General features: G+C 38.4%; 1 protein-coding gene across 1 annotated transcript in view; it reads left to right on the top strand.

Moving 5' to 3' along the window:
- Positions 1 to 18530, top strand: part of LMAN1 (lectin, mannose binding 1) — a 300935-nt gene that overhangs the window by 85326 nt on the left and 197079 nt on the right. The window contains exons 4-8 of the mRNA XM_078674898.1: positions 37 to 98; positions 2103 to 2202; positions 5110 to 5233; positions 7268 to 7326; positions 15671 to 15803. Coding sequence (XP_078531024.1) covers positions 37 to 98; positions 2103 to 2202; positions 5110 to 5233; positions 7268 to 7326; positions 15671 to 15803 — 478 coding nt within the window. The remainder of the gene's footprint in view (positions 1 to 36; positions 99 to 2102; positions 2203 to 5109; positions 5234 to 7267; positions 7327 to 15670; positions 15804 to 18530) is intronic.

Below are 18530 nucleotides of genomic sequence, written 5' to 3'. Positions count from 1 at the left end.
TAACTAAATAGTTTTCTTTGTGTGTTTTATCTTCAGAAAAACAACCCAGCAATAGTGGTTGTAGGCAACAATGGAAAACTTGTCTACGATCATCAAAAGTAAGTATTCGATTTTATATTTCTTAAAATATTGTGCAGCTTGACTAACTAACAATTTTTCAATCAAAATAAGCATTTCGACTAAAAAGTATACATTGTAGAAGTAGATTTCTATTCATTGTAGAAGTATGATTTAATTTGAACTGGAAAGTCTTAGTAAAAAGATATTCAGTATCAGAACACAGTTGTGCACCCTATTGCTGGGGAACATTTAGCTTTCAGAAAATATTTGTCCTTTGTGAACGTCTGGAATATTCAACTAAGTGCAGACAATACAAAAAAACACTACACTGTAATTCATCAGTATAATATTCATTAAAAAAATCAATTTTCCTACCTAAATATTCTGTGCACTATTATTTGCATGAAAATGTCTTGCGCTTTGTTACTTATCTTTACCTCTATTGTTATTCCTCTTAGGGGTTTTATTCCAAATATAAATGTTTCAAATGTAATTAGATTCAATGTTCTATAAGTACACTTGGGTCTGCATACATTGCGGTGTATGGCACGCATGGCATGCAAATAATCTGCTACCTTGTAGATTGGGACATCTGGTTTATTGATTCTCTACCCTGAATTTGATGCATAAGATCATCTTATCTTGTTAAACGTACAGCCTGGGCAGGTATCAATGATCTCTGCTAAGTTGTGAGTTTACTTTTTCTTTTTGTCAGACCGCAACTTCATTTTTATCTGCTAACAACCAATTTAGTTGAGGAAAACTGTTTAATAGTTGTGTAAAGTTTCTGAATAATTTCTTCACAATTTGCAGACATCTACATCAGAATTACGCAGGGGACAAGCATATTCTATTTGATTCATGAGGAGGTTTGAGCAGCAATGAGTTCTAAGTTTAATTAGTACACAATTATGGGAGGCTTAAGACCCACTAGTACAGGTCTACTAATCCCTTCCCAGTTTGTCTTGCTCGAATGGGTTGCCAATGTTTTCTAACTTGGTGACTGAACAATGGATCACCCTTTGGTAGGAGCAATTTAGGTCAACCCAAAAACTTTTTATATTATTTTATCTAACAGTCATAAGCTACGTAGTGCACGCTATATAACTGAAATCAAACCAAAATGTTTTTATCCACTAGTTGACACTGCTCCATATTAAGAGCATTGTTAGCGCTAGTGTTTTTTTTGCAGGTAAAATATGCTTGAACTAGCCTTTGTTAATCCAAATAATATTTTCTATCTCTACTTTTGTACCACAAGTGCTCAGTGTGAACGAGAAACATCCCTGAATTTCTTTCATGCTGGGAAGGGAGTGGAAATGGCTTCCACAGAGTTGGGTAGTGGAACAAACAAGTCACTGCAGGCTTACCACTCAAAGTCCTTCCACTTCCTGACTTCCTTATGAAGCCTTTACAGTTTCTTGTTCTTTTGTGAAGCAGGTGTCTTCACTTCATTTCTGGCTAGCTCAAATGTGAAGCCTTTGTGGCTTCTGAATGGCACTGTTCCATGCTGTCTTACCATAATGAGAGAACCTCCACTAAGGATTGCTCTGCTGGACTTTCCTCCTTGTCTTACCGATCACAGGCCGGCTTCTCTTCATACAAGGGGCAGTATGCTGTCCTTTGATAACTAATATATTCTCAATACTGCCATAAATATGCAGAAGTGAAGGGGTCATTGTATATGTATTACACATATTACTTGTTCACTTCACTTGTTTTGGTTTTCTTGGCGGTTAAACTTATTATTTTATGCTATGCCATTACTTCCTTATCTACTCCTGCATTAAATGATAGCTAACTTTTAGGAGGAGGTAAAGGCTCTGAGCAATATTTGCTATATTGTTTTGCTGAATTACGTGGTGGTGGAATGCTGTTATCTGATTTTGTAACATATCAAGAGTAAACTATCTGTGAAAATTTATTTTCACAGAATACTGAACATCTAATTATGTTTATTTCACAGTCTGTTTCTGTTTTTGTACGTGTTGGAGGTATGTGAAGCTTGTCTGAGATTGCAAATTGTACTTTGTGTCTTTTAGTGATGGTGCCACCCAAGCTCTGGCATCCTGCCAAAGGGATTTTCGTAACAAGCCCTATCCAGTCCGAGCCAAAATTACATATTACCAAAGAACACTCACTGTAAGTGTGCATGCTTATTCCTAACCCAGTAAAACATTATACTTTAAAATTAGAGGTGTGTTAAATACAGGACTACTCTTTCACCTATGTTGTCAGTGGGAGTTTGCATCCTAGTTTTTGGGTATCAAAAGGATGCTTTTGTTTAAAGGTACAATTAAAATGCAATGATTTACATTTGTTGGACTTTCAGTAACTATTAAAGGGCATGTTCACAGTAACTATAGGTGAATATGGAACACTTTTCTCAAGTAAATGTAACATTTTATTCAGTTTGTAAATATTTAAAAATATTGCATCATTGCTAAATCATGTTCCCTATTTTTAAAAGATGCATTTTCAGGATTTCATTGTTGAAATCTAAATAAAGGGACCATTGGACATATTTTATATTTTTTCTAAATCATGATGGCCTATACAGGACAAACGTATTGTAAAGTAACAGATCAACCTTAGTGCCATTTTGACGTATTACCCTTATACTGTTTTCCTCTGCCACATCCTCATCAGCTCTTAATGAAAGCTCGACCTAAACCTATTCATTTTCAAGAATCTCCTGTATGTCACATAATTGGAATATTATTTACAAACGTTAAATAAAATGATATGCTCTGAAATAAATGTAAAACAATAATATCCGTGAAATATAAATACACATTTTACATGAATAAAATACATACTAAAAATAATTACTAATTCAAAAAACTAAGAAAAATCCTAAAATACGCTTAAAAGTACTAAAATCAACAAATTTATAGAAATAGTCCTTAAAAATATAAATACATAATTATTAATAAATCAAATTAACTCTTTAAAAATGAAACCTTGTAAGTTGGACTGTGGAAGGTTCAGATTTCCCATTCCAACTTAAGCAACATTAGGGAAAGTGTCATACTATGGAGGGATCAGATTTACTATGCCCACTCCAATTTGTTCAACAGCAGGGAACTTGTTGGACTTTGGAATGCTCAGACCTACTGTTCCCACTTTAACCTGTGGAACATAAAGGAAAGTGTTTTTGAAAGCTTAATTTTACTATTCCCATCTTCCCACCCTAAAATATTTAAAAGTATATACACCAAAAATTAGCATAACATTCATTATAACAAATGTATATATGTGTGTGTGTGCACATATTTACTTCCCAACTATCGAACAAAGTAAAATTTAGTAATACTTGAAAAAAAGGTCACGATATGCATACATTTTTCAGAGAAAACAAAAATTGATAATCCATAATCTAATTTATGAAATTAATAATCAAATTAGCACACTTAAAATAAACAAGACATATTTAAAATAAATACTAAACAAACCCACCGTATGCCTGTACAACCCCGTCACCCCGCCAATAAAGAAATTTAAATAAAAAAATGTATTTAAATATGTCACCAAATAAAAAAAAAAAACGATCCTAAAAACATACACTTAACATTTAAATAATAACCGACAAACTGTAGAATGAAAAAACTACTAAAACACAACGAAATAATTAAAATATATTATGTTCAAATATATTAAAAAATGTAAAGTACCCCCAAAAATATTATTGCCTTTTATTTTGTGTCCCACAATATTTTGTACATTACAATATTTTTGGACACAATATACGTACCCCACCTTAATTTTGATTCAATATCATGGTAGAACACAGTGGGTCAGGTTTGACTGAATGTTTATTTCATCGCACTCACTCAAACCTGGGCCACTTTACATGGGATTCATGGTATTTTGCTCCATTAGGCATTTTGCATGGTACAGAATAGTTTACATTTGATTCTAGAATCTGCTTGATTCAGAGTGCTTCTCGACGATGATATACAATTGTTTTCTTTCATTTCAAACTTTTTCAGTCAACCTGATTTAAAACTGTGCAGTCTGTTCATAAGTTTAAGGAGTCCAGTGCAGATGAAGGTGCAATAGATGCTCACTCATGCAAGCACAATTGTTAATTCTACCTGATGGTTTTGTGGAGGTGAGATCAAAATGTGCAGCATTTTTAATCACTGCCTCAGACCTCACTCCCTTCTTCATGAGCAAATCCCCAATTGTTTCTTTTCAAGAGTCACAATCCTTTTGAGATTTACAGTTGTTTACCTACTCTATCATCTCTCTGAATGTCTTGCTTCTGTCCTTCCAGTGCTCATTTTTAGGCAAGCACTTTGTTCTTTTTTAACCACTCCATGAGAGTGCATGTGTTTTCCAGCTATATCCGCTATATTCTGATCCCTCCTCACCAAATACCCATCCTAACTCTCCATGTTGTGGTCTCACTCATGTTGCATGGTCCATATTGTGTGCTTCTCCATCTATCTAACTCCCTCCATGCCCTGAGCTCTGTGTTGCTTTTTCGCTTGTGTGGTTCTCCCCTGCTCCTTGTGTGCATCTCTTCCCTCCCTCGCCAACTTGATGAAAACCTGCTGCACCTATCTAGAGTGATTTATCCTTTTCCATTTTTGGACGAAATACGGACCAGACAGTCGTCTTTTAATCTTTCTCATTTTAGGACATATGGAAAGGCAAATGTTGCCCCCCTCCCTTTAGAAGGTCTACCAGTGATCTGTGGCACCAATGCTTTCTTCTACACCCCAACAACTCCTTTCCCACCCTTTTCCCCTCCTGTAGGCTGATCACTATGGGAGCACACAACAATGTGGCAGTGGCAGGGTGACACCTAAAGCTGCCAATTGAACTATCTTTGACTAGGCCCTTGCTGTGTAGCAGCACACATTGCTAGACATGTCAGCAGCATCCTGATTTCTGGTAGAATTATGTGCTGTTGAATATGTAGTTTCATTGTTCCTGTTAATACTAATTTTAATTTGTTCTAAATTTCTCCCAGTAGTTTAAATACAGGAATGCAAATGATTATATATGTGCCTATGTACATTTAGAGTGTTCATTTTCCAGGTGCTAATCAACAATGGGTTTACTCCAGATCGAGAAGACTATGAATTTTGTGCCAAAGTGGATAACATGGTAGTCCCATCACAAGGGTACTTTGGCATATCAGCGGCAACAGGGGGGCTTGCAGGTACTATTTCTGTTATACAATAGATGATGGTTTTTCCAACATCAATTGTTTTACAAATAATTATCGATGATTTGCTTCTCCTTATACACCCGGTTTAGCTGCAACCTTAGTTTAGACATTTTTTTAGGAAAGGGGAACCACAAACAAGTTGGTTGAAATGTTCCTTATGGTAGATTAAAAGGTTTTACTAATTCTTGCCTACTTGGAATTGTTTATAAGTAGGGGACTTACTTTATTATTAAAATTGTTTATGCAATTGCAGTCATGAAGTGTGAACTTTGTGCTGTATGGGATATTTTTTGTCTCACATTTCCTCCTAGAATTGCTAGACAAGTAGTAGTGTATGTAACAGTCACAAATTGTTATCAGATATATTATATCGATTCAAATAATTCACCAATTTTTTATACAATGTGTAATTTCAAATCCTTATTTATTGAATTGAGTTTACTTTTCTACACCTAAAATTCCTTTTGTATGGTGAAATATCGGTTGTGCTAACACTAGTTTCAAAGGTAGGGGGATGTTCCAGCAAAGGAGCAGATGTACAATTGTGAATTGAATACAGACCAAGCATTAGCTTTGGGGATATTCTGCACGCAGTTTATACACCTAACGTGTGGTAGCAGAGCCTGACAAAATAGTGTAAATTTGTTGTGGAAGTCACAAACAACAAAATAAATTAATGGAACTATACTATTATCACTGGGAGGTTCTGTAAATCCATGACAGTGAATAGTTTATTTGTGAATCAGACCATGAATGCTTATTTCTTTCGAAGTTACTTTTTATTTTAAACATTCTACATAATAGAGGTGGTATCCTTTCTATAAAACTCACTGAAATTAGTTGTAATTGAACAGCTTTAAGTTGAATTGTGATAACTTTTGTTTCATGACCTAGCTTTGTCACAACTAATTTATTTGACTGTTTTGTAATGCAACTGTATATATCTGTAAATTGCTGTGGCATTTTAAATTTGTAATGCCATTGCCACCATCAAAAGGAGATCTGTGTATTCCGTTGATATGAAAAAAATATTTTATGTGCATTAAAATATGGACTCTTATGGCCTTATTATGAGTTTGGCAGTGCGGGAGCGGGACTGCCCCATTCCTGCACCACCAAACCCATGTATGAACCTCCTGCCAGATTAGGAGATTTCTCCTGTCTGGCCGGCAGCTCTTTGACATTCCCACGGTGGTTCCTATGAAGTAGGCACCACAATGGGAACATCAAAATCAGTACTTGCTCTGCATGGACTGCTACAGTCCAAGCTGTGCAGGTATTGGTGTGCATGCACACAGTGGGGGAACAAAATGTCGCAGAGGCACACGGGGGCCCTGTAGGGCATCCATTGTTTCCTCACTGCCAAATGTTTCATGGCGGTCGCACCGCCATGAAAAGCGTGGAAGTGAGAAAACTGGTAATATGGTTAGCGGAGCCACAGCAGCCCGCCAAGCATATTGTGGGCTCAAGACCGCCGTGCCAAGGCTCTCTGATCCATGGTGGTTGCGGTGGTCTCAGGATGGCCCGACCTCCCTGGTCATAATACTGCTGTCGGAAGACTGCCACCGCCACGCCCCCGCGAGTCTGGCGTTCCACGGACCGCCAGACTCATTATAAGCCCCTTACTTTTGCACAATTTACCTGTGCTATATTTCTGATAAAGATTTTAAAGTCTACTGTCGAAAAAAATGTCTATAATGCATTCACCAAAGCTGTTTATTTTGCACTTTTTGTAAAAGGTTAGAAGCAGGGCGAATTATGCTCTAGAGGCTTCTATCTCCAGTGAAAGGAAGTGAAAGGAAGGGGTGGTGGAGAGATGAGTGTATGTTTTATGTGGGGTTATGGGTATATGTTGGTGTACCGGGAGGTATGTGAGGCAGAGTGTGTGGTTGTGTATGCGCTCTTAAATGAAGCTACATTATTTTAGACTGAGTGCTCCATTTGTGTCAGAGGAAATATTGCATGCAATCTATTTTGTGTTAAGCAGTGAAGTCATTTTGTGTCGTTTTTTGTTTTACTTTTCAGATGACCATGATGTTCTCGCTTTTCTGACATTTCAATTGACTGAGCCTGGAAAAGAACCAGTGAGTATTGTTGTAAATGTATACTTTTGTAAAAATGCACCGTAATTAACTGAGTAATTCTATAAGTTTAATGGATTCCTGCAAACCTCTCCTGATCAGGAGTAGTGTGGCTCACTGGTTAGAGGCGGCAGGCCTGAGAGCAGAAGTCAGCCTGGGACCAGGGTTCAATTCCCGACGCGGCAGGGTTGTGGACCTTGGTCAGCGGACTCGATAATTCTCGCTTCGGTGCTTACTCTAATCAGGGGTTCCACTCGGCAACTCTGGGCATTACTTTGCCTAATCTCCACAACGGCCCCACCAATTCCGGGGATGCCTGGCTCCACCTTGGGGACTCCCAGCAAGGGACCATCCCACAGGGAAAGCCAGGACGGGTTCCCCAGAGTTATACAGCGCCGGGACGCCCCGTTGCTGGGGCAGCTGTGCGCTTTACAAGTATACTACATTTACATTTACATCAGTGAGACTTCAGAGCTTCCAGTCTAGATTCAGAAATACTGCTTGCTTAGCATACATGTGTATGTGTTGAAATAACAATATGAATGTGCAGTCAGGAAAGGTGTAATGGATATAGTTCAAGTGTAGTAGGGAGAAACTCTAGCACTATTGCCCACAAACTGCGAGGCAATGTGCAACATGTATTAGTTTAATGACTAACCTGCAGGCTGGTAAACATGCAGAGTACTTGGGGCAAGAAGAGCTTTTAGACTTGGTAAGAATTTTTTTTTTTCATACAATGAGACTATGCTTTTGAAACACTTGACGTAGGACAGATGACATTCTGCTCTTATCCATCATAAAACCTCTTTGAAAAACTGTCATCATATCTCTAACATTGTTGGTGCCTCTTGCAGACCAAATATCTTCCTGGTTGTGCTTATCTTACCCCTGCTGAAAAAGCATACCATGTAGCTTGCTGAACTATTTCATTTCTATGCAATAACCTGCCTGCCTTTCATTGGAAAGGCACATATACAAGAACAGTCTGTTACAACAGCCTCTTCCCTTGGTGACAAAATGACTCCTGCTCTCCTGACCTTGCTTGACCTCTGCAGCCTTCACCACAGTAGACTGTCAATCACTGATCTAATCCCTGAAAACACACATAGGTATTTGCCAATACAATCCTGCAGTGATTCAATGCTGACCTTGCCAAACATCACTAGTTTGTCATGATGGGATCCTCAAGATCCCTGAAACTCTCGGATTCCTGCCGAATACCTGGGGATTCATTATATTCCTTAATTATGTTCATTCTCTTAAAGGAGCCCACCCCACCATATTCATACTTCGCAACAGCCCACACCAATAAGCCCATGAGTTTCAAATGTACCTCAAAGCATCCTAATCCACTGTGATTCAATAACGGAAAACCAGCCGCCAGCTAATACAGAGTAGAATGTTAAATACTGCACTCTACTAAGACTAAATTCCATTCTCTAACACTACCATACAGGAGCATATAAAAGCATGTGGTAGTAGTAAAATTTTATTTTGGGCAACAGGCCATAAAAGTCCTAAGATAGTAAACAAGATACACTTAGCAGCAAGTAAAATCAGGCAGTATCCCAATATCTGAGGGCCACTAGTTGCGAATATGAGGATACGTTCAGAATGGAAACAAATAATATTCAGATAAAATGCAGAGACATAACATTGTGTGACTATAAAGTACTCAATTTCATACGGTCATAAGGCCGCGAAATACACACTGAGAATAATAATACAATTGATTACATAAAAAGATGAAGCAGAATGAAAGCCCTATTTCGATTAGACACACCTAGAACCCAAACAGTGAAGTTGGATGGCTTACATATTCAAGTAAAGTTCACAGATAGAGAAGGCAGGTAAACAAAAACCTCAATTAAGGGTCTGCTATGTGCTCCTACCAATTTGGCAGTTGAATCCGAATATCTGAGCTACATTTGAGGAAGAGTCGGGATCCTGTTGCCAGGCTATCCTCTTGTAGGCAACAGGAAAATAACTCGCTAACCTAAGCTGAACAATATATGTAAGACGTCGAGGAACTAACGTGCCAACAGAGCCATTAATAAAAAAAAATGGTGAAATGTGAGGCGAATCACCACTCGTCAACCCTTTGAAGATCGAATAAAGAACATAGAGCTAGAACACTTAGTCCGGGAATATTTCTATCACTCGGCATGTGAATGAGGAGTAGAAGGGTCTGGTGAATATTAGAGGTTTAATAGGAATTCAGAGTATCAGTAAGAAAAAGCCTGTAGCATATAGACCAGGCCGCAAATTAATAATAAATATCTACTGATAGTGACTACTATGGTCTTGGAGGGATCAGATGTAAAGATCGTCTGAGCCACCAGGACTCTTGTTAATGCCGAAGGTAAGGTCTGAATCTATTTGTACCTGGGTCGCAAGTAGAATGGACAAAAAAACAGAAAATTATCGATATCATCGAGCTTCTACCCACACAGTTTACACTCTTTCATCAAGAAGGAGTCTTGAAACCATTTGCTGGTAATGGCCCTTAACAACAAGATTCCAAAACGCAAATTGATGTATAAGCTTTTCGCAAAGGGGGGTCGACTCATCAAGATAAAGATCAAATTTGGGGAGTGGTTTCTAAGAAAAGAGTTGAACAGATAACACACCTAGGTTAGTTGATTAGTGCCAATGGGCCACTAAAAAGTCCCAGTAGATTTTTCTTTAGAATGGCATTCGTATTAAAAATAATGCACCCAGTGGTGGTGTAAAAAGGCTGAAAACCTAGTTTTGTAAACCATTCCTTCAGATGAGTGATCCACTTGATCTTCTTGCCTAAGTCCGTACTCTTGATTTCCAGGGCATCCCTTCAATACAGGTCCATTTCAGGTTTGGCCAAAAGTCTGATCTAATAAAGGAGGGATCTTCGAGCAGTAAGATGCTCTATACTTTTATGAGCAGTACCCAGGATGATAGGTAGAGTAGGGGCAGACTGAGGCAGTTTGAGCAGTGAATTGAGAACATTTAGTTCCTTGTACTTTAACAGATTGAGATTTGTATTTCCCCATAACTCAGCACCACAGAGTGCAGCTGATTGAGTTTTAGCTGTATAGACCTTAAGTGCTCGAGAAATGGCCTGCAATTGGGAGGCCTTGTGCATTTTTAGGATACCAGCCCATATATGGGGAATACTCCAGCTGCATTGAGGATCTGGAGCGACAAGGAGAGAGAATTAAAGATCCTTACCCCAAGCATAAACCTAGCTGACAGACCGTGCAATCACTTGGATTAATGTTTAACTCCTTCAAAGAGCTCATAGACTAGAAAACCAATGCATCTTGGTACAAGCTCTTCTGGGATACAAAAATAAACCAGAAGCTGATCTCGAAATTATTATACAACCTATGATTCTCTCCCATCTTGATGGAGGAGGCAACACCCTACTAAATGGTCTTCCAAACTTTTAATTGACTCCTCTGAAAGCATTGTTCATGCTGCACACGTCTCATCAATAACGCTTAAATGTTCATCCACATCAACCCAACAGCCAAACAGCTACATTGTCCTTCCGTCAAGGCCGACATTGTCCTCAAGATCATCTGCATTACCTTTCAAACTGTCAGAAATGACAAGTCCACATAATTGACTGAGACTCTAGCAGCCTCAGTGGGACTATGACCCACCAGCAGCTATGAATATTGCCAGACGGGGGACCAGGAAATGCTAGTATTCAAGGAGTTCTCCAGTTACGCACCCAATATTTGGAACAACTTGCCAGCTGCCGTCAGAACTGCTCCAGCGCTCCTCCAGTTGAGCAAGAAACAGAAGACACATCTCTTCATAGAATACTATAACCATGCAATATCAGAACTTCTCTTTTACCAGCCTGGGCGTAGGGTTGTCTGTGATACAAAAGGACATTTATGCCATTGTTCTTCTGGCTTAGTGTGCTCCTGGTGTCACTCTAAAACATGATATTCTCATTAGGTTGACTACATTCTGAAACCATTGTGCCGAATACTGCTATTCAATAATTTATTTAATTTTCTAGGAGAGACCCTGTAGCATCTTGTACAGGAGTTTTCTGCTTCTACGTTTGCTGTAGCTACATAATCACTTAGTACCACAGATTCTCATTGTACCAATTTAAGAGTGATTAATAATATCTAGTCCATACAGCTATAGCTCAGTTGACAAAATCATCCATAGCTGAGAAAATTATATTAAATGTTCGGGGGAAAAAACAAGCTTTATTTTATTACATATTTTTTGTGATGGAAGCATCAGTAAAATATATAGAAAAAAGGCGCTATGTAGAAAAATATCTGTTACCTAATTCAGAGATTAAAATGTTGATTGTGTGAAAATCCTTCTTTAGAAAGAAAATTATTTTTATTTAATTTATAACTTCATATTTTTTTATCAGACCAATGAAGGACCTTGCACTAAAGAGAATATAAGCTTTGTTTATTTATTACCAGAAATCTGTACTTTACTTAACTGTGACTGCCCGATCTGAAATTGGCAGTATGAAAATAAGCAACCAAGTAGGCGGTTACGGAAAATTATTTCATAGATTATTTGATATCTGGAAGCAAATTGTCTTTCCCTGCTAGAGAAAGTAGTTTGATAAAGGGCAACAAGAGTCTGTGTCAGAGTAAGAGTGAGTAGAAGGCCAGACTTCTTGTCGGAGATCCATGTGACATTTATGCTCTTATTGTTGAGCTGTTTGGTTTTCTATGGGGAAGAGGAATGATTATACCCATCTGCCAGCCCTGTCAAAGGATGATCTACACTTCTGTGTTAACCAGTCTCATTACAACCGAACGTATTTACTCTCTCTGTGTAGACACCTCTCTGGTACAATCTAGATGGAGATAAACTAAGAGCCTGATTACATGTTTGGCAGTCTGGGAGCAGCCTGCCATGCCGACTGCCCGCTCCCACCAAACCTGCAGTCGGGCCGCCCACCAGATTACGAGTTTCCTCGTGTCTGGCTGGCTGTTTTGGGCATTCCCACATCGGTACCTCAGAAATAGGCACCGCAATGGGAACGCCAAAAACAGTTCCTGCACGACATGGGCTGTAGAATCCATGCCGTCCATGGACTGTGGTGCATGCACACCAGGGCCCTCTTTGTTTTCTCTACAACACGGTTATCATGGAGGAGTAACCACCATGAAAACCATGGTGGAGCGGAAACTCTTAATATGCTCGGCGAGACTGGAGCGCTCCCACCAAGCATATTGCTGCCTCTATACTGATACGCCCTGCGAGGAAACCGCTGTTCCCCGGTGGCATCTGTGCTGCACTGTCAGTCTGACCACCCTACTCGTAATGGAACTGCCACCTCTGCGCATCCGCAAGTCTGGCGGTCATCAGACCTCCAGACTTGTAATCAGGGCCTAAGTGGACTACATTAAATTGTTTAAGAAGATGCTGCCTCCATATTTGCTTATGATTCATCTCGTTCTAATACAACAACCAACTGCACTTTCCACAATAAACCTTTTCACAAAAAAAGAAGGCTGCTAGTGCCAAACTCTAACATGAAATTCAGACCACAAATTAGTTTCACCCTTTGAAATGGGTCTACTTGAACTTGAAGCCAAGGTGAAATAATCGCTTCTTCCAAGCCTAGATTGCTAATTATCGTTCAATTATAATCTTCTTTTTTAAACTCTCATTTTTCTAACAGTTTATATAGTGCATCTCAAAGTTTGCATTTTATTCTACCTCCATTATCTGCTAATTAATCTACTTTGGAATCGGTAGCTTATTGAAACACTCATAGTAGTGTCTCTAATGCTTTCTTTCCCAAATAATAATCTTTCTTTAGATGAAGATCCTTAAGACACCTGGCTGCAAAGCAGCTCTAAATATGCTTTGTTTGAATTGCTAATGGTAACCATTATTTCTGATTTAATTTTGCACCATTCTAATGACTGAGAATCCCAGTCTGAACAAAGGCTTCTTAACTGTGAGAGGAACTCTCCAGCATTTGAATGTTCTGTATAGATTTGACTGCAGTAATTCTATAGAATGAATAAGGTGACTAGTGCTAGAACAAAAAAGCAGCTGGCTACAGTAGACAGATCTTCTTGTAGACAGTATATGTTTGTTAATAGGTTCTGAAAGAGGAATACATTGACATTGTTCTAAGAGAAATACATTTATGTTGGCCTTAATTTTACATGTTATTCATATTTTGTAACCTTTTGCAAAAGAGATGTTCTCATACTTTCAGCCGACACTGAGATTATGCAGTATACACAATTCTCTCTTATCTCATTTGTGCCCTATTTTATTGTGCTTGTACGCTCCTTCTTAGAGAGAACAAATCCATAGTGACTTTTGTGCTTCCCAAGTGATTTTAGTGGGTACAGAGAGAATAAAAGGCAAAGATAACCTGTTATCAAGCGACTATTAATGAGGTTTTGATTCAATAGCAATAACTGGAGAAGGGTACTATGTGGCATCAAAACAGGTTTTGGAAGATAATCTTCTTTTGATTAGATTTGATTCTTCATTGTGCCATAAGCTTTTCAAAGTTTTTCTACCATTGGTCTAATTTGTGGCCATCATCAGATCATTTAGGGATTGTTTGACATTTTAATTCTATTTCTTTTTATTTTGGTAAGTATTAAGAGGATTCATATATTGTGTTATCTCATACCGCAATCTCTGAGGAAGTGTCCAGATGATTGACTAAGTTTGTACTGATGGCTGAATTTCTGGCAAGCACTCTGAGCAACCTATCTGAATCCCAAAGAAATTACCTACTAAAGACTTTGATTTACTCATAGCCCTTTTGGAGACATCTGACATCCCCTGTTCTTAACTAAGTGTGACAATGTATGGAGTAACTACAAAGGACAGAGAGGGGCAGGGCACTGGGTTTTGGAGACAGACGAGTTAAGAGATATTTTGGTGGTGGGGGCTGTACACGGCATCACACACAGATAGTCTGAAAAAGTAGACTATTGAGGAATGGGTAGAGCAGTCAACAATAGTTGGGACATGGTCAGTTAAGCTAGCACTACAGTACGAACAGCAGAGGTGCTGAAAACTATAAGCACTGAAGATGAAAGGCCAGAAAGGTTAAGTTTAATGCAACATTTATGTCACATAAGGAATGCCTAGTATTCACATATGTTCACTATATATGCCTTACAGCATGTTCATTATAATTTGAAATGAATTAACCTGTACTGATCTGTGTCTTGTTGTGATATGTCTCACTTGAGTGTTTTAATCCAAGCTGTGAAATGGTGTGTAGTTGTACCTTAGGCTTGGCTCTGGGAACTGGTAGGACATATTTGTATTAACTAGTTGCTCTCATTGTTCTTATTGTGTGGGTAATTCATCAGTGTATAGATTATTGAAGGATTCTCGCTTTTCAGTTATAGAGGTCTTTGTGTTATGGCCGTGTAGTCCGGGTAGAAATAATGTTTCAGGTGATGATGTTTGTTTTCTCTGTGAACTGGTATGCAGGTCCCAGATTTCCTTTGTGTATCTATGCGTTATATTTGGATGCTAGTTTAAAGACTTTGAAGTATTTCTAGAACTTCTTTCTTTAGTCAACGCCTATCAACTATGAGGCTATTGGTCGCAGTTTTTTAAATAGCATGGAATAAGTCTTTTGGTCTATTGAGGGCTTCTTGAATTGAAGTTGGTGCATTTCAATATCATTTTTGTATGTTATGTTTGTATGTATTACACTCTGTATTTATTTCTGATATTTAGGGAATTGACATAAATCACAAGGAGTATGCATGGGATTCAACACAAACGTTAAATTGTCATTCATAAATCTATTAACTTTTGATGATTGTCTGTATGACAGGGAATCTACTCAAGAATGAGTGGCAGAAATATCCATTAGAACATGTAATGGTATTTCCCCCTCGACCTGGGAAATATTTAAAGAAACATCTTCTCTTACACCCTCTTGAAAAGAGGTGTTGAGTTACCTTTCCCACATTAGCAATATACTTGCTCCTACGTTTTTCGTAGAAATTGAACATGTGTGTCTTAATGTGTGTTCAACCCAATTTTCATAATCACTTCCCCTTCACCTCCTAAACATAATAATGCAGAATTTATGCAAAGCTAGTAGATTTGGTTTAGTAGCAATTGGAATTTGTATAAATCTGATTCTGTAAATAGGAATTTTCAGTTTCTTACTGTAGATTTAAATTTTTCAATAATGAAGGCAAACGTAAGTGTGAAAATAATAAGGTTCAGACTAATTATTGTTTTGAGAGAAATTTGTGACATTGATGTATCTGTCAAAAACAGACACTGAGCCTAGATTTGTGAAATAGCTCAAAATTAAACTGACCGTGGTAGTGATTTTTTGTTGTTGTTTATTATTATTTTGAAGCCTTCACCAGATGCAGAAATTCCAAAGGAGGAAAAAGACAAGTACCAAGAAGAGTTTGAGCATTTTCAACAGGAACTTGATAAAAAGAAAGACGACTATCAAAAAGAGCATCCCGGAATGCAAGAGCAATCAGGCAAATAGAATTTATGGTTTTTGTTTTGCATTTCCACGTCTGGAGGCATCATAATATAACGCATTCTGTTATATAATGCTGTAATTGACAGTGGAACCATTGTCCGCTTTCACTAATAGCGAAGTGTTGCGCATTACATAGATATTTGTAATCGTTAGAAGACCTGTCCATCAATTGCATACTAATTCAGGTGATCTTGGCATTTTTGGACCAATGCCCAAGTCTTTACCCTGCAAGGTATATGGAAAGTTTTGACCAAAGAGTTGTGACAATTAATTTAGTCCAGCACCACTACACAATCTGCTTCTCTCCCTGCCTAGAAAACGGAGTACGTTTTGATGTTCTTGCTGGGTGAAGTTATGCAGAGGAAGGGTAGTTGTGTGGGTTGAGCCCTTATCCAGTAGACCTGCCAATGGCTTTTGACAGCATGGACCACAGAGTTGTTTTGCCCCTAACTCCGTGGTAGAGTACTCCTAGTCCCTCCTTTCATGTCTCCTCCTCTCATGCTTCCTCCTCATAAACTCACCTAGGGTGGTCCTAAAGTGCCAGCACTGTCACCAACATTCTTTTCCCGAGAACCATGGTTTCTGCTACCCAGTTGGAGTGCTTGGAGTTCAGTAAATATTATGACAAAACAAACCGTTTTTTGACTTAGGAAGTAAACATAATTTTAATACAGTGCAACTCTCCCCCTTCCTTAAGCTATTGATCTTTGGGTGCTTCAGAGCTTCCTTGAACTGAATGTAACTGAACTTATGTTGTAATTTCCAAAACCCCTGTCGATCTGTGCTTGTAGACTTCTCGCCTTCACAGTTTAACAGTTCTGTGTTATCGCATACCTTGCTTTATTGGTTAAGAATCTCTCTGGAGGGTTATTTCCGATATACATTTGACATTTCTATGATATTGTTGCTGTAATTAAGGCATGCCAACTATATTTTTTCCATCTCAGTATTCGTAAGAGAATTTACACATAGACTGGTTGAACAATTTAAAAAAAAACAATTCTACAGTGTTCTATAAACCGTTTTAAAACCATACATAATGAATCTCCAAAGCTTCTATTGCCCCGAAATGTCTGAAAGGTTATAGGGCCTTGGTGCAATGAGAATACAGTGTACTTCTCAGTGGATTGCCCACTGATACTCTTATGTAACTGGACCACTTGTCGTTCTTGACTTTGGCAATTTAAGCTGTATCCTCATTAGCTATCATCTGGCTTATGGCTGGAACACCTGTATGGCTAAATACTACCAGTTCCTCTTAAGTTACATGCTTATGATGAAAAGAGTAAATTTCACAACTTTACCTATGTGCTCACACTGACTATCAGTCAATGAAAATGAAGTTTATTTTTACCCATATAGGTTTTCTTAAGCACATTTAAATGTGGACATGTTGCATAATCTGCTGGCTTTGTTTATTGGGTTTTGCATAGTGCAGTAACAACATAAAGGATATTAAGATGCCATTCTTATTAGTTCTTAAGCCATGTGCAGGAAATATTAGGTGTTACCACCCATGCATTTATTACACATGCCTTTACCACCAATATAGTACAATGTGTAGACCTTTGCAGCACATGGTATGTTCTTTACCATGCATTGTGTGTGTGTGTGTGTGTGTGTGTGTGTGTGTGTGTGTGTGTGTGTGTGTGTGGGTGTACATAAAAATAATTTTTATTTCGGGAGTTACGTACGTGTGTGTGTATTAAGAAAAAAACAAAGGTTAAAGCTGAGTTACAGTTAGGAAACTTTCATTCTTTTTTTTTTCTATACAAACCCAACTTAAACTACACAAACATTAGAACATTCTTTTAAGCTTTATTTATCGACACTGTGCAATACCAAATAACAGCCGTTATAATAGCCATAGTAAGCAGTATGTCAAAACAGAATATATCATCATGCACTCTATATGTTTTATAATTGAAATAAAGTGATAAACAGTTGGGAAATAGCCTGAGTTATCAGTGTGTATTCCATCTGTTTCAACCGGATTCATTGATTAGCCCCCATATTCTAGGTTTACGCACCCTCTTCTGAACTGACCTCAACGGTCCCATGATATCGTAGTTCCCTTCTTTCATCTTTATTTTATTCCCTTCGGGCAAGATAGGGTCTCAAAGGGTCCCATATGTCTCTAGAGCATGACCTGACAGGTAGTAGTGTACTATATACTTATAAATATGTGCTGCAATTTGGTAGTTCTGTAAGCCATTGAGAACGGTAGGGGGGGTGGGGGTGCATCCCTTCCCCACGCCATAACTACTCAACGTTTACCCGAGACCAGGGCCAAGCCAACAAATTTCCTACTATGATACTTTAGCATAGCCTTGTAATTGTGTCAGGGACACAAGCTGCACTGTCAAGCCCACAATGTAATTTAAGGTTTGGAATAGTCTGCTCCAGTATTCAGCGTTCATCTTGCAGTCCTTTTCCAAATCTAATAAATCTACCTCAGGAGGACTGTTGCATATTTCACAAGCACCACTGTTTTTATCCTCCATATTTATGCTGTCTGCTCGGAGTGTAGTAGACATGATGGACAAAGTTGTAATGGAACAGTCTGTTTTCTGTTCATGGAAACCTATTTTGTGTTCCGACAATAGAATTCCCATTGTTTGTCTGTCAGGTGTATACCTAGAGCAGTCAATCCGTTGGCCCATGAGTGAAGCCCCACTTTGGGCAATGTCTCTCAGGGTTGTAATGTACATTGTAGTGATTG

The sequence above is a fragment of the Lissotriton helveticus genome, chromosome 2_1, assembly GCF_964261635.1.
Source record: "Lissotriton helveticus chromosome 2_1, aLisHel1.1, whole genome shotgun sequence".
NCBI classification, from domain to species: Eukaryota; Metazoa; Chordata; class Amphibia; order Caudata; family Salamandridae; genus Lissotriton; species Lissotriton helveticus.
Note: the sequence above shows the minus strand (reverse complement) of the source record. Positions and strands in the feature narration are given on the sequence as shown.